This window comes from Cherax quadricarinatus, chromosome 4, assembly GCF_038502225.1.
Source record: "Cherax quadricarinatus isolate ZL_2023a chromosome 4, ASM3850222v1, whole genome shotgun sequence".
NCBI lineage: Eukaryota > Metazoa > Arthropoda > Malacostraca > Decapoda > Parastacidae > Cherax > Cherax quadricarinatus.
In genome coordinates this window covers 12520445-12534890 of record NC_091295.1, presented here as the reverse complement: position 1 = coordinate 12534890, position 14446 = coordinate 12520445, and the positions used below count along the sequence as shown (strand labels likewise).

General features: G+C 38.1%; 1 protein-coding gene across 9 annotated transcripts in view; it reads left to right on the top strand.

Annotated features, from left to right (window-relative positions):
* LOC128684207 (cold shock domain-containing protein CG9705) overlaps positions 1-14446 on the top strand; it is a 65102-nt gene that overhangs the window by 3831 nt on the left and 46825 nt on the right. For all 9 annotated transcript variants that reach the window (XR_011393195.1, XM_053770365.2, XM_053770368.2 and 6 more), the window contains 2 exons: positions 158-266; positions 7394-7516. Coding sequence is in view for 8 of the 9 variants with exons in the window: in XM_053770365.2 (XP_053626340.1) it covers positions 166-266; positions 7394-7516 (224 nt within the window). In the remaining variant the exon portion in view is untranslated. The remainder of the gene's footprint in view (positions 1-157; positions 267-7393; positions 7517-14446) is intronic.

Below are 14446 nucleotides of genomic sequence, written 5' to 3'. Positions count from 1 at the left end.
TGGAGATTTTTTAATTGTAAAATTTATGTAATGTATCTTAACAAATATGAACAGAAAAGTTTTCCACAGAATTAATGCTTTGTACAATGTGACTGTTTTCTTATTGTCGTAAGTCTTCATGCGATTATAGTGAGATTCATTATTATTTTCCCCCTAGGATACATAATGTCATCACCGTGCAGTCTTACACCAGACAGTCCCAACAAAGGGTTCCTTCTTCAGATTCCCTCACCTATCATCACGAGACGTAACCGAACCAAGTCTACGTAAGAATGGGAACTTGTCTTCATAATATCTCATTTAAACAATGTTTCTGTTTTCCTATATCTTTGTATAAAAAATACACCTACCATCCGACTTATGACCTGCCCGACATACGACCACTTGACTTACGACCATGTTTTGTATGCAAATGTTCTGGGAAATAAACAACTGTTTGTGTTTTACACAATGTTTCTCCTAAACCTTACAGTATAAAATACAGTACTAACAGCATAAAAAGTAAAGTAAAAAATGAGATACCAAAATAAAACAATCAAATAAAATTTATTAATTAATGTGATGCTGATATTCAGCAGTAAGGTTCGACGTGCGTCCATTTTGACTTACGAACAGTTAGTTGGAACCAAGCTCAGTTGTAAGTCGGATGGTAGGTGTATATGGTTTTTGCATATCTTCTGTACAAGGAAATAAAATGGTATCATTGCAGTACTGTACTGTGCAAGTAAATTATCTACCATAGTACATTATCTCAACCTGCTTTCTAATAAAGAGTAATGCAAAATATCTGAAAAGCTTCCATTTCACACTTATAAGTTTGGTAGTACCTTCCTGAGTAGTTACTGTCTGCTGACCTTCTATGTCTATACTGTATGTGAAAAATCTTTTGTACACAATTAAATCGTGAAATTTACATCACAATATTGTATAAGGTGTCAAAGAATTATAAGTAGTTAGCTCATGGTGATTGTCTGTTCTTGTACACTGTACTTTATACAGTACATTACTTTTCCAATGAATTTTATAAAGCTGTTCATAACAGTTGTTTCTAGTACCTTTTTTTTAACACTTATGTAATGACGGTTCTGTGTGTATTTTCTAGTTATTGGCTGCTTTTCCTTTCACTGGTTCATTTAATACAGCTTCTCACTTAGCAACATACTCATTTACTGACGCCTCGGACTTACGACAGGCTCTCTGATCAGTATGCATAATAATAATAATAATAATAATAATAATAATAATAATAATAATTAATAATAAAGTTTATTTCTTTGTAAAGGTAACAATGTGTAATTGCAATTTTGATTTGCTAAGTACAAAGATAGCCACTATCATGCCGAGGCATTTTGGGCATACCTAAATAATGTATACTAGAGTTGATTTCCTCTAAATGGTGCAAAGGTGACATTAAAACAATATTAAAGATGGTTGACACAAACCCACTGCCATTATATTATGCTAATCACTTAGCAACAAATTCGCTTACCAACGTGGTCTTAGGAGCGGAACTCTATCATTAAGTGAGGTTGAGGCTGTATTGTCTTTGCAAGACATGTTATTTTCATTATGGTATGTTGCTGTGAAAGATACGTACATCCTTCAGTCTGTTAGGGTAACCACTATTGGTTCAGCCCATGAACTGGATGACTAACTGCACAGGCATCACCTCAGTCTTAATACTTAAAACAAACAAAATTTGTTTCTTTGCAAGATTATGTTGAGATTATGAAATTACAATAATGAGTTGCAGTGCAAAGAGAGCCACTATCATGCCTAGGCATTATGGGCAGACTTAATTTAACGGCTTACAGACTACTTAATACTAAAGAAATTGATCATAGTTTGTTTAAGTTGTACATCTTTTTTTTTTTTATGATAGACACTAATTTTACTCTAATTACAATAGTTTCAATAATAAATATTGATGTTATGAGTAAAATTACTGTCTACTATAAAAAAAAAAGATGTACAACTTAAACTATGATAAATTTCTTTAGTATTAGTCTGTAAGCCATTAGATTAAGTCTGCCCATAATGCCTAGGCATGAAAGTGGCTCTCTTTGCACTGCAACTCATTACTGGAATTTCAATCTCACTGTAATCTTGCAAAGAAATAAATTTTGTTTGTTTTAAGTATTAAGACTGAGGTGATGCTTATGAAGTTAGTCATCCAGTTCATGGGGGGTAGTTACCCTAACAGACTGAACTGAACTATGTATATATCTTTCACAGCAACATACCATAATGAAAATTAATGTCTTACAAAGACAATGCAGCTTCAACCTCACTTAATGACAGAGTTCCTCTCCTAAGACCATGCTGGTAAACGAATTTGTTGCTAAGTGAGAAGCATACTATAATGGTAGTGGGTCTGTGTCGACCATCTTTGATACTGTTTTAATGTCATATTTGCACCAGTTATAACATTTCTGGTATATTCTTAAGTCATAACTATAAAGTAAGTAAATAAATTTATATAGACACAGGTACAGGAGGGCCCCACTTATACGGCGGGTTAGGTTCCAGGCTACCGCCGTAAAGCGGAAACCGCCGTAAAGTGGAACACCCTTTTTTTCCACTTACAAATGCATACAAACACTAGATAACAAGTTTACACTAACATATATTATGTTAGCAATAGAACCAGGCATCAAAAAACAATAAAAAAGTACAATACACACACAGTGCACTCATTACTTACCTTAAAATATTTATAGTCTTAATCTAGGGTGAGACAAGTAGTATTTATTGTAAGAAATCAAGTGTGGTATGTATGGTGTCAGCCAGGCTACCATACCAGGCCACCCCACCCACACATACTATTCTATGATATTTAAGCATCCCAGAGCGATAAAATGTATATACAGTTCACTCATTACTTACCTTAAAATATAGGGTGAGATGAGTAGTATTTATTGTAAAAAATCAAGTGTGGTATGTATGGTAGTCAGCCAGGCTACCATACCAGAGAGAAAGAATGAGTGCATGAGAGAGGACAGGCGCAGAGTTATGTAAACAAACCAGGCGAAGGTAAGTTTTGTAAACAGTGTACACGTCTGGTTTGTGTACAAGTTACATTGTGTACAGGTTGTCTCTACATTGATACGGTAGAATAAATAAAGAAGAACACTCCCATTCTCATGTAACATCATTTTGAGAAGAAATGATGCTCTGAGTGAAGGCAATGGAAGTAAGTCACTCTGACTTTTTTGGGTTATCCTAGGTTCTCTACACATATGTTGTTATGTATTTATGTTATGTATTGTGTTTATTATATAATTTTGAAAAAAAATATCACGGATGGATTAATGAAAATGTGTATATTAACGTAATATACAACATTTAATGATACACCGAGCTCAGACAGCGTAAACAAACTGAACAGGTTGTGGACGATCACTTGGTCAGGCGAAATAGACGGTATTAATACGTGTCCAGTTTTAGTTCATTCATGTACATTTGTAAGAGTTTGTGAAACTTTTACCTTATAATATTTTTATTATTATTATAATAATCACGAAACAAATACTCTTACACTGTGTACAAGTTAGTACAGAATTATAGCTATAAAGTGAAGGCATACGAAAGGAATATTTTTCTACAGTTATCCCTAGTAACAGGTGACGGGCTAGAGAAAACGTAATTCTTCCGACACTTCTACAAACCATTTGGTAAACATCTCGTATATATTTGTATAAATTTTTATACTGTGGGTGCATGTATCATGTTTGTGTGTTACATAATGTGTTTCTTATATAATTTTGAAAAAAATATCATAGATAGATTAAGGGAAATGTCTATATTAACGTAATATGCGACATTAATGCGCCCAAGAGATTATTATTATTACTATTATTATTATTATTATTATTATTATTATTATTATTATTATTATTATTATTGCATCAAGAGTAGAGAGACTCTTAGTGATTTTAATGTGTACCTACATGCCAGCACAGTGTGTAAGTTTATTTAGGTACAGGTGTACACAAGTTTAATTATCAAGTACAATACATATAAAATATAAAATAACTTTAAAACACTTGAAATTTTGGAAAGTTTCCAGACATAATAAGGAGATGTGCTCAGGGAGAATGTAAACAAACTCGGTGGGCCGCTGTGACCGTATTAGAAAGACAGGTGGGGGGAGCCGTATAGCGAGTTTTGGTCATAATTTGAAATGTCTGTATTAGCGGAACGCCGTAAAGCGAAATGCCGTAAAGCAGGGCCCTCCTGTACACATAAGCACAATTATCATACATAGTTTAAATTACCTAGGATGACCCTAAAAAGTCAAACTGACTCAGATCAGATGTGAGTGGTAAATTTTTGGCTAGATGTGAAAGAATGGATTTGTGCAGTGTGTGTGCGTGCGTGTGTGCGTGCATGTCTGTGCGTACGTACTCGCCTATTTGTGGTTGCAGGGGTCGAGACTCAGCTCCTGGCCCCACTTCTTCACTGACCGTTACTAGGTCCTCTCTCTCCCTGCTCCATGAGCTTTATCATACCTCATCTTAACACTATATATGGTTCCTGCCTCCACTACATCACTTGCCAGATTATTCCACTTCCTGACAACTCTGACTGAAGAAAAACTTCCTAACATTCCTTTGACTCGTCTGGGTCTTCAACTTCGAGTTGTGACCCCTTGTTTCTGTGTCCCATCTCTGGAACATGCCGTTTCTGTCCACCTTATCTATTCCTCGCAGTATTTTGTATGGTGTTATCATGTCTCCCCTATCCCTCCTGTCCTCCAGTGTCGTCAGGCCAATTTCCCTTAACCAACCAACCTACCTACCTACCAACCTACCTACCAACCTACCTACCAACCTACCTCCCTCCCAACCAACCTCCCTCCCAACCAACCTCCCTCCCAACCAACCTCCCTCCCAACCAACCTCCCTCCCAACCAACCTCCCTCCCTCCCAGCCTCCCTCCCTCCCAGCCTCCCTCCATCCCAGCCTCCCTCCATCCCAGCCTCCCTCCATCCCAGCCTCCCTCCCTCCCAACCTCTCTCTATCCCAACTTCCCTCCCTCCCAACCTCCCTCCCTCCCTCACACGCATACACCTTTGTGTGTGTGTGTGTGTGTGTGTGTGTGTGTGTGCGCGCGTACGCAGAGTATAAAAAAAAATCCTGCTCCACACAGTACATGATGGGAAAAAGCAAAAATCTGATGGTCTTTGTTTTCTCAGATGGTTTCTATGGTTTTATTGGCTGTTTCTGAGTATCATTTGATAGAATGGAAAGCATACTACTGAAATAGCAATGATTTTGGTTGGTTTAAGGACAGGAAGTAGTTTGAAATTGGACTCAAAGTAGTGGAAATATTAAATTTTTGCCAACTTTCCTGGGACAGGTAAGGCCCCCCTACACTCCCTGGTCTGTTTTATGGGTTTTTTATAGGCCTAATTTAATTATTGGGGCACCGTAAGCCATGACCAATCATTCCTGGTTATATTTTATTATCTCAGCAATAGAGTACTTTTTTTTTTTTGTGATTATGAATTCGAAATGGAGGCAAGTGAAATATAGGAGAGGCCTAGGGACATATTAATGAACAGAGGAAATGTTTGTGTCTTGAATATCTACATTATTTATTTTGGACTATTTTTAAATTGGTATTTTTTTGTTTAATTTTGTGTAAAATTGGCCAAATTACTGACTTTCTCTGCATTTTATAAAGTAGTTGTAATAGTTGCATGAGGAGTGTCATGTACACAATCGATAGAATGGAAGGCATGCTAATGAAATTGCAAAGAATTTGGTTGAGTGGAGCAATGGAATTGACTTAATAGTACTTGAATTGGGTGAAATTGCCAGTGTGTAAATTGCACCCAGACCGCTAACTTTGCACCTGTGTAATTCCATAAGCTTTCAATCAAATTTCATACTTTTGGTGTGTTTACTCTCAGAAAAAGATTCTCTGCCATTTCAGATTTTTTTTTTTTTTTTTTTTTTTTTAATGTAGACACTGACAACAATATTAATTTCAGGGGTCCTTCCAGATGCATTTTATTGTACAGTAAAACATCTTTTACTCAAAATATTTGAAACAAATACCTTGCTTCTGATAGCCATTACTGCTAATTGTGACATAATAATATGGTGTAATTGTAACATCAAGCGGAGGTGGTATGTTGGGTTACAGCAGCACCAGGTACAGTGTACTATACCAGTTTCAGGTGATGTATGTATGTATTTTTGATTGGCAGAACCCTGGTACTGTAATAGATTATGGATTTTTCCTTAGGTTTCTTCACTTCAATTTTTTCATTATGCTTCTATAAAGTGTATGAAGCATTAAAATAGTCACAGTGCACAGGAAAAATAATTTGTATGCTTATATTTGGGTACCTGCTCTTCAACAGGAAACAGTGAGTAGTACACAAAGCAGTAGAGTACAGAAAGGCCCCACTTATACAAGAGGTTAGGCTCTGGGCTATTGCTTTAAAGCAAAAATTGCTGTAAAGTGAAACAAATGCAACTCGGAGACACACACTCCACTTTCGTAATTTGCGATTATCTCTTTCTTCAGTTCGATAGTATTTCTGAATCTTTTTACCACAGGGCTGACACTAGAAGCTTTCTTTTGGCCCATGTTGGCTTATTTAGCAGTTACAAGCACTAGAAACAATGGAATAATACAAAATGTATCGCATGTACGTGTGGAATCGTCCGCACTGGCTTGTAAACAATGGCACACTAGCTGTACTGGAAAGGACGGGTGGTTCAGGCCGTGCAGACACGTTCGGGACACGAATGCCCTTAACAGGGTTCTTGGGCGTTAGCCGAGCCAATATTTTGACGCAAAAATGCGCCGCTAACCGATTTTGGCGTTAGCCGATGCCGCCATTACCCGAGGGTCCACTGCACATTACATGCATTACTTACCTTAAAATATTTTCATCCTTAGCTTATAATGAGTGGTGAATATATTTATTGTGGGAAGTCTGAATAAGTGAAGAATGGGTATATAACTGAAAACTGCTGCATTAGCGAAATGCTGTAAAGGGGGACCACCTGTATAGCACTAAACAGTGTGAAACATTGAAATGGCAATCTGTAATAAGCTGGGGACCTTGGTGATTACTCCTGTATGTTATTTAAAAATAGGTTTGTTAAAAAATCTGTGATGTTAATTTTTTTTTTAATACGTCAGCCGTTTACCACTGAGACAGGGTGATGTTAATATAATTTACTTGCTATTACTATGTTTTTTATATTATTATTATCACCTCTATTGGCAAAAAAAAAAATTACTAGCAAATTTTTTGGCATTTCTATTTAGTTCGAACACTATTTAATTGTACAGAAAGTTATTGTGATTTATTACTTGATCATTATGTTGAAGCAGCCAGAATGTGTACTGAGAGTATTGATATCCACAGGACAGAAATAGCCAGCAGCAACCCTGAGGTGAAAGGCAAAGTAAAATACTTTTGCCGCACTAAAGGACATGGCTTCATTATTCCAGATGATGGCTCAGAAGACATTTTTCTTCACATTTCTGAGTAAGTCTTATTTCAGCCCAATTATATTGGGATACATTTATTTGTATATTTATTAATGCTGTACTGTACTTATTATCACAGTATGATTATTATGGTCAAATCATAATAGGTATGTACTGTATATTTCGTGTAAGTGTTTTTGATTGATTGACAGTGGCTCTGTCTTGATTGACAAGGGCTTTGTCTTGATTGACAAGGGCTCTTGATTAGCAAGGACTTTTTTTTTGATAGGAGCTCTTTCTTGATTGGTCAGAAGAACATATTGTAAAAAATTTACCTTTAAACAGACCTTTAAAAATTATACTATATACAGTAAGCCATGTTATAAGTGACACTGCATAGCTTAATTTTATTTAACCCTTTCAGGGTCCAAAGCCAAAATCTGAAGGGGTGCCCCAGTGTCCAAGAAATTTTGAAAAAAAAAAAAAATTATTTTTTCTTACAGAATTAAAGATAATATTTTTGTGAAGGCAATAAAACAAAAAAAAAAATTCTGATCAATACTTACCGAGATACAGTGGCAGGAAGTTGACCCAAAATGACCGGGTGGCGGCAACATCAGCGACTTCCGCAAAATTGCATTTTTTTATTTCATGTTTTTTTATACTTTTTTCTTTTCTTTTCTAATTTTCTCTTTTTCTAGTAACATTTGTGGTCTGAGAGACAAATATAATGTATATTGTATAAGTGTACACTCATTGTATTCAGCACAATAACTGCACTAATTTGTTTATCATTATATTGCTTACAAAACTTGTTTACAAGTTTATTGTAAACAAAATGATGAAAATATTAGTGCAATTATTGTGTTGAATACAACTGTACCATATAGTACTATATGGTACAATGGTACCATATTGTACAATGGCACCATATGATACAATGGTACCATATGGTAGAATATGGTACAATGGCACCATTTGGTACAGTAGTACCATATGATACAATGGTACCATATGGTGCAATGATACCTTATGGTACCATATGGTGCAATGATACCTTATGGTACCATATGGTGCAATGGTATGGTACAATGTACCATATGGTACAATGTACCATATGGTACAATGTACCATATGGTACAATATACCATATGGTACAATATACCATATGGTACAATATACCATATGGTACACTATACCATATGGTACAATATACCATATGGTACCATTGTATGACATGGCACCATTGTACTATATAGTACCATTGTACAATATGGTACAATGGTACCATATGGTTCAAAACCATAGAATTCCACTTCAGATCCACTTCTATCAGTCTTAGAACTGTAAGTTGTGAAGAGGAGAGTCAGAATTCGCCAGGAGAGTGAGTGGGGAGTGAGAGCTTCCTTGCCGCCAGGCATGATGAACAAAGCTACTTTGGCGGCGTTCCCACAATGCCATGCAGGCTTCCAGATTTTTTCTATAGTGCACGCTCTGACCACCCAGACCCACTCTCTCAGATGTACTCCTACCAGCCTTCTTGCGCTAAATTTGACGCCGCTAGAATTTTGGCGTAGATCTACGGTTTGGACCCTCAACATAAAGCTGTAGATCTATGGCATGGACCCTGAAATGGTTAAAAGTGATTGAAAAAGTGCATCCAGACTTGCATAATGCATACAATAATTTTTGGGGAGTACTCTTCATATTTTTATAATTCATACACCAGACTACAAGCAGTGCTTACCCCAGTTTCTAGCCTCCTAAAGCATTTTTCATATATAACCGATGTTTTCTGAAATTTGCATAACTTATAAATGTCTAATTTATATAAAGCGCTTGTATAAAAAAATTGAAGAGAATATTTAGTGCATTAATATAAAAAATTCACAGAAGTTCAGTAGGAGAAGAAAGTTTGCTCAGATTATTTACCCCAGAGGTTAGTATTCTACAACAGCTCTTAACCCTTTCAGGGTCCAAAGGCAAAATTGGAAGGGGTTCCCCAGTGTCCAAGAAATTTTGAAAAAAAAAAGAAAAAAAAAATTTCTTACAGAATTAAAGATTATATTTTTGTGAAGGTAATAAAACAACAACAAAAAATCTGATCAGTACTTACCGAGATGCAGAGGCAAGAAGTTGACCCAAAATGACCGACTGGCGGCAACATCAGCGATTTCCACAAAATCGCATTTCTTTATTTTACGTTTTTTATACTTTTTTCTTTTCTAATTTTTTCTTTTTCTAGTAACATTTGTGGCCTGTGAGACCAATACTGTATATAATGTATATATATATATATATATATATATATATATATATATATATATATACAATCTAGGTAGTAGGTTGGTAAACAGCAACCGCCCAGTGAGGTACTACCATCCTGCCAAGTGAGTGTACAGTGAAAACCTATAATTGTTTTGCATGATGGTAGGATTGCTGGTGTCTTTTGTCTGTCTCATAAGCATGCAAGATTTCAGGTATGTCTTGCTACTTCTACTTGCACTTAGGTCACACTACATATACATATACAAGCATATATATACACACCCCTCTGGGTATTCTTCTATTTTCTGTCTAGTTCTTGTTCTTGTTTATTTCCTCTTATCTCCATGGGGAAGTGGAACAGAACTCTTCCTCCGTAAGCCATGCGTGTTGTAAGAGGCGACTAAAATGCCGGGAGCAAGGGGCTAGTAACCCCCTTCTCCCGTATAAATTACTAAATTTAAAAGAGAAACTTCTGTTTTTCTTTTTGGTCCACCCTGCCTTGGTGGGATGTGGCTGGTGTGTTGAAAGAAAGAATATATATACATCTAGGTAGTAGGTTGGTAGACAGCAACTGCCCAGGGAGGTACTACTGTCCTGCCAAGTGAGTGTAAAATGAAAGCCTGTAATTGTTTTACATGATGGTAGGATTGCTGGTGTCCATTTTTCTGTCTCATAAACATGCAAGGTTTCAGGTACATCTTGCTACTTCTACTTACACTTAGGTCACACTACACATACATGTACAAGCATATATATACACACCCCTCTGGGTTTTCTTCTATTTTCTTACTAGTTCTTGTTCTTGTTTGTTTTCTCTTACCTCCATGGGTAAATGGAACAGAATTCTTCCTCCGTAAGCTATGCGTGTTGTAGGAGGCGACTAAAATGCCGGGAGCAAGGGGCTAGTAACCTCTTCTCCTGTATATATTACTAAATGTAAAAGGAGAAACTTTCGTTTTTCCTTTTGGGCCACCCCGCCTCGGTGGGATATGGCCGGTGTGTTGAAAGAAGAAAGATATGTACAGTCACTGGACATGTTTTTAGAACTGCTGCAGCTTGTGGAAGTCCTTAAAACAAGGTATCATGCACAGAGGTACCTTACATTCCTCACACATAAAGCGAGTGTCTTTGTGTCTTTGTTGCCGTCGTTTTGTTTGTGCACAAACAACACATCTCTTCTTAGCAAATTTCTTCTTAGTTGCAGGAAGCTGTATTTTGAAGTGATCACCTTCACTCCTCAAACACTTGGGTATTTCCTGAGGAGTTTGAGGATGGTTTTGTATAGCAGGTATTGTTACCTGGTACTTCATTGAGAGTTTTCTGACAACAAACAAAATTCACCATATGGTGGTCTGTTGCCGGTCTTTATTTGGTACATATTATATGCATTGAGCATTGAAATGTCCATGAGATGGAAGAAAAGTTTCATGTACCACTTGTAACTCTTATGAACACAATCAACAAAGCCTATTTGCATGTCACATTTGTCAACCAAACGCATGTTTTGTGTATAGTCAATCACTGTCACTGGTTTTTTAATACGTTCATTAGTTACTCTATCAACTTTGCCACTGTCTTGCATTTTGTTGGGGTGAATGGTTGTCAACAATGTGACATCTCGTTTGTCATGCCACCGTAATGCCATGATGTCATTGGCAGTAAACACCTGCACCTCACCACTACGAGTGCCTACGTTGAACCTGGGCATATGTTTACGATTAGAACGCACTGTGCCAAGCACATCTGTCTTGTTCACTTGCAAGAAATCATTAAGTAAAGGGCTTGTGTACCAGTTATCAGTATATAATGTATGCCCCTTACCAAGATAAGGTGCCATCATGTTTCTCACTATGTCACCTGAGATACCCAGTAACATCCTGGTGTCTTTCAATGTTTTACGTCCCGTGTATACAATAATATCCAGTACCAGGCCACTGTCACAGTCACAGGGTACAAACAGTTTTATACCAAAGCGTTTCCTCTTGCTCGGTATATACTGCTTGAATGACAGTATACTTTTGAACAAAATCAAAGACTCGTCAATTACAAGATTATTGAATGGATAAAAGTACATGTCGAACTTTTGTTTGAGATACATAAAAACATTTCTAATCTTGTATAACCTGTCACTTCTGTCAGGCCTGGTTTTGTCAGAGAAGTGCAACATACATAACAGTAAGATAAACCTGTTCACTAGGATGATTTCACTGAAGGCCAGGGTACGAATTAGCCAATCTGTGGACCAGTATGCTTTTATATTATGCTTATAGACATGAGGCATAAGCATTATTGTTGCAAAAAGCAAATACATTTCAGCCATAGTTGTCTCTTTCCACCGGTTTAGTCTTGACTGTGGTGATATGATCATATTTGCCATGGTGTACTCAAAATACTTGTTACTTTCCCTGACAATAATTTCCATCAAGGGCTGGTCAAAGAATAGTTCAAAGAATTCCAGTTCATTTGCAGTGTTTCCAAGGGAACAAGCTGGTAGGATTCCACTTTGAGAGTCATCAAACTGATGGGGAGTGGGAACAAAATTGGGATTTTGCTGCCAATCCCAGATACAGTTTGCTGGCGGATACTGGACATCATAAGCTAGTTGTGGTTGTAGTTGTGATGTGGTGGTGGATGATACTCCGCTTTGTCCTTGACATGAGGAGTTAGCAGCTTGGGTCCCAGCCTGGGCTGGTGAGTCATGCATGGCCGTGGCACTACCATCACCACCAATACCACCACCTACTGATGCCTGTGGTCTATCCATGCCAAGTGTAGCCACATCATCCTCACTTTCACTGTATTCCTGGTGTAGGGCCACGGGATGTACTCTGTCCTTTGGGCACTGCATAGGGAACACTCCCGAGTGCATGTGGTAGCGTATATACCGACGCTTCACTTGTGAATATGATTCCTCACTATCACTACTCGAATGATGGTCAAGAGCAATAAAATCGCAATCCACATCACTATCATCATCATTACTGAAGTCTGAGGCCTGGCCACGCGAAAATATTAGTTTTCTCTTGCGACGAGGTACAACTGAAAGTGACTGAGACATGCCCACACCAGAGGTAGAAGGTTGAGGATCATCAGGATTTTCTGCACTTTTTTCGATATTCTGGTCATTCCTTTCAGTCACTAATTGATCAAAGCCATAGAATTCGTCTTCATTTCCACTTCCATCAGAGTCAGAGCTATCAGATAGGAAGAGGAGAGTCCCAATTCGCCTTGGAGTGAGAGCTGCCTTGCGACGAGTCATAGTGAACAAAGGTAACTGAGGCAGCGTTCCCATAATGCCATGCAGGCGCCTAGAATTTTTTGTTTACGGGGCACACACACCACGCAGACCCGTTCTCTCAGATGTAGGCCTACCAGCCTTCTCACGCTAAATTTGGTGCTGCTAGAATTTTGGCGTAGATCTAGAGTTTGGACCCTCAACGTATAGCCATAGATCTATGGCACGGACCCTGAAAGGGTTAATTGAATTACGTATAAGGTGGTGTGATGGTTGATACATCCACTTTGCTGGGCACTCGAGTTTGTTCGGAGAAGATGAAAAAAATTATTGAAGGTAGAGTCCCAGACATTAGGTAAAAGGCAGTTGCATTACATCACTGAAAATTCGGAGGTAATTATTAAAGAAAGAAGCTTCTGCTGCAGTGTGTGCTTTTACAGGAGAGTACAGTGGACCCCCGCATAACGATTTTAATCCGTGCAAGAGGGCTCATTGTTATGCGAAATAATCGGTATGCGAATGAATTTTCCCCATAAGAAATAATGGAAATCGAATTAATCCGTGCAAGACACCCAAAAGTATGAAAAAAGAAATTTTACCACATGAAATATACATTTTCCTACACACAAAGGGAAGGATACATGCACAATAGTAGAGTAGTACATGCACAGTATATATTGTGCATGTACTAGTCTACTAAATGAAGAATAAATGACACTTACCTTTATTGAAGATGCAGCAATGACTGATGAGACACTGTGTCCTGGGAGTGCCTTTTCCTCCTGAGTACTGTAGGTCCTGTTTGGCATTTTCTTCCAGAACAGGCCTTATCACACTGTGTATGCCACTACGATTCTTAAATCTCTCAAACCAACCTTTGCTGGCTTTAAATTCACCAATATGAGCACTAGTTCCAGGCATTTTTCCCTGTTCACCTGGGTGTTAGTCGACTTGTGTGGGTTGCATCCTGGGAGACAAGATTAAGGACCCCAATGGAAATAAGTTAGACAGTCTTCGATGACACTGACTTTTTTGGGTTATCCTGGGTGGCAAATCCTCTGGGGTTAATTGTTTCTTGGTATTCTCAATAAGCCACACCAACAACGGTGGTACAACAGCAACAGACGATGCTACAGCAGCAGCAGACGATGCTACAGCAGCAACAGACGATGTTACAGCAGCAGCAGACGATGCTACAGCAGCAGCAGCAGCAGACGATGCTACAGCAGCAGCAGACGATGCTACAGCAGCAACAGACGATGTTACAGCAGCAGCAGACGATGCTACAGCAGCAGCAGCAGCAGACGATGCTACAGCAGCAGCAGCAGCAGACGATGCTACAGCAGCAGCAGACGATGCTACAGCAGCAGCAGACGATGCTACAGCAGCAGCAGACGATGCTACAGCAGCAGCAGCAGCTGACAGTGCAGCAGCAGCAGCAGCTGTACCACCAATAGTAGCGATGGTTGATTGGGGTTTATTATA